The sequence below is a fragment of the Bison bison genome, unplaced genomic scaffold (genome assembly GCF_000754665.1).
Source record: "Bison bison bison isolate TAMUID 2011002044 unplaced genomic scaffold, Bison_UMD1.0 scf7180017864037, whole genome shotgun sequence".
NCBI classification, from domain to species: Eukaryota; Metazoa; Chordata; class Mammalia; order Artiodactyla; family Bovidae; genus Bison; species Bison bison.
Window position 1 is genome coordinate 7,211,236 of NW_011494609.1, and position 699 is coordinate 7,211,934.

General features: G+C 65.2%; 1 protein-coding gene across 2 annotated transcripts in view; it reads right to left on the bottom strand.

Annotated features, from left to right (window-relative positions):
- Window positions 1-699, bottom strand: part of PWP2 (PWP2 periodic tryptophan protein homolog (yeast)) — a 14,836-nt gene that overhangs the window by 2,952 nt on the left and 11,185 nt on the right. For both annotated transcript variants that reach the window (XM_010834896.1, XM_010834897.1), the window contains exon 18: window positions 214-279. In XM_010834896.1, coding sequence (XP_010833198.1) covers window positions 214-279 — 66 coding nt within the window. The remainder of the gene's footprint in view (window positions 1-213; window positions 280-699) is intronic.

Below are 699 nucleotides of genomic sequence, written 5' to 3' on the forward strand. Positions count from 1 at the left end.
ACTGTGGGGGGGTGGGGGAGCCGCCTGTCTCCGTGGCCCCATGCCAGGCATGTCTGCAGCCACAGCTGCCCTCCAGCAAGGACACAGATGACATCTGACCCCAGGGGGACTGCGGTGCCCAGAGCTGGCCCTGGGAGCAGGGTGACAGGCCCAGAAGCCCATTGGGACCAAGCCCACCTCTCCCACCCTGATGACCCAAAGCCCAGGGCTCACCGGTGGGGGAGAAGCGGAGCGAAGTCACCCTGATCTCAGGTTTGAAGTGCCGGGAGCTCATGTCACCTGGGAACAGAGATCCCCCTACTCACAGGGCTGCACACACCTCAGCACCCCCTACAAAGGGAGGCCCATGCTGCAGGGCCTCAGGTACTGCTTCACGGGTGCCAGCGGCCTCCAGAGGCAAACCCGCAGTGTAGACACTCCCGTGGGCTAGGGCCCAGCCTAGAGCAGCCCCCCTGCTCCTAGGGAAAGCCCCGCCCAGCCCAGGGCTGCCAGGCAGCGGGTTTCAGGGCCCGCACTCCTGACACAAGGCTTCCTCTCTGGCCACATGGGGCCAGGTACTAGGAGCAAGGCACAGGGCTGGGCACCAGCCAGACGTCCAGCTGCTCACAGAGGGGGCACCCAGGCCAGGTTCCTGGACATCAGTCGCTATAGCCTCGACAAGGGAGCAAAGCGGCTATCACCCAGGAAAACGGCCAGGGA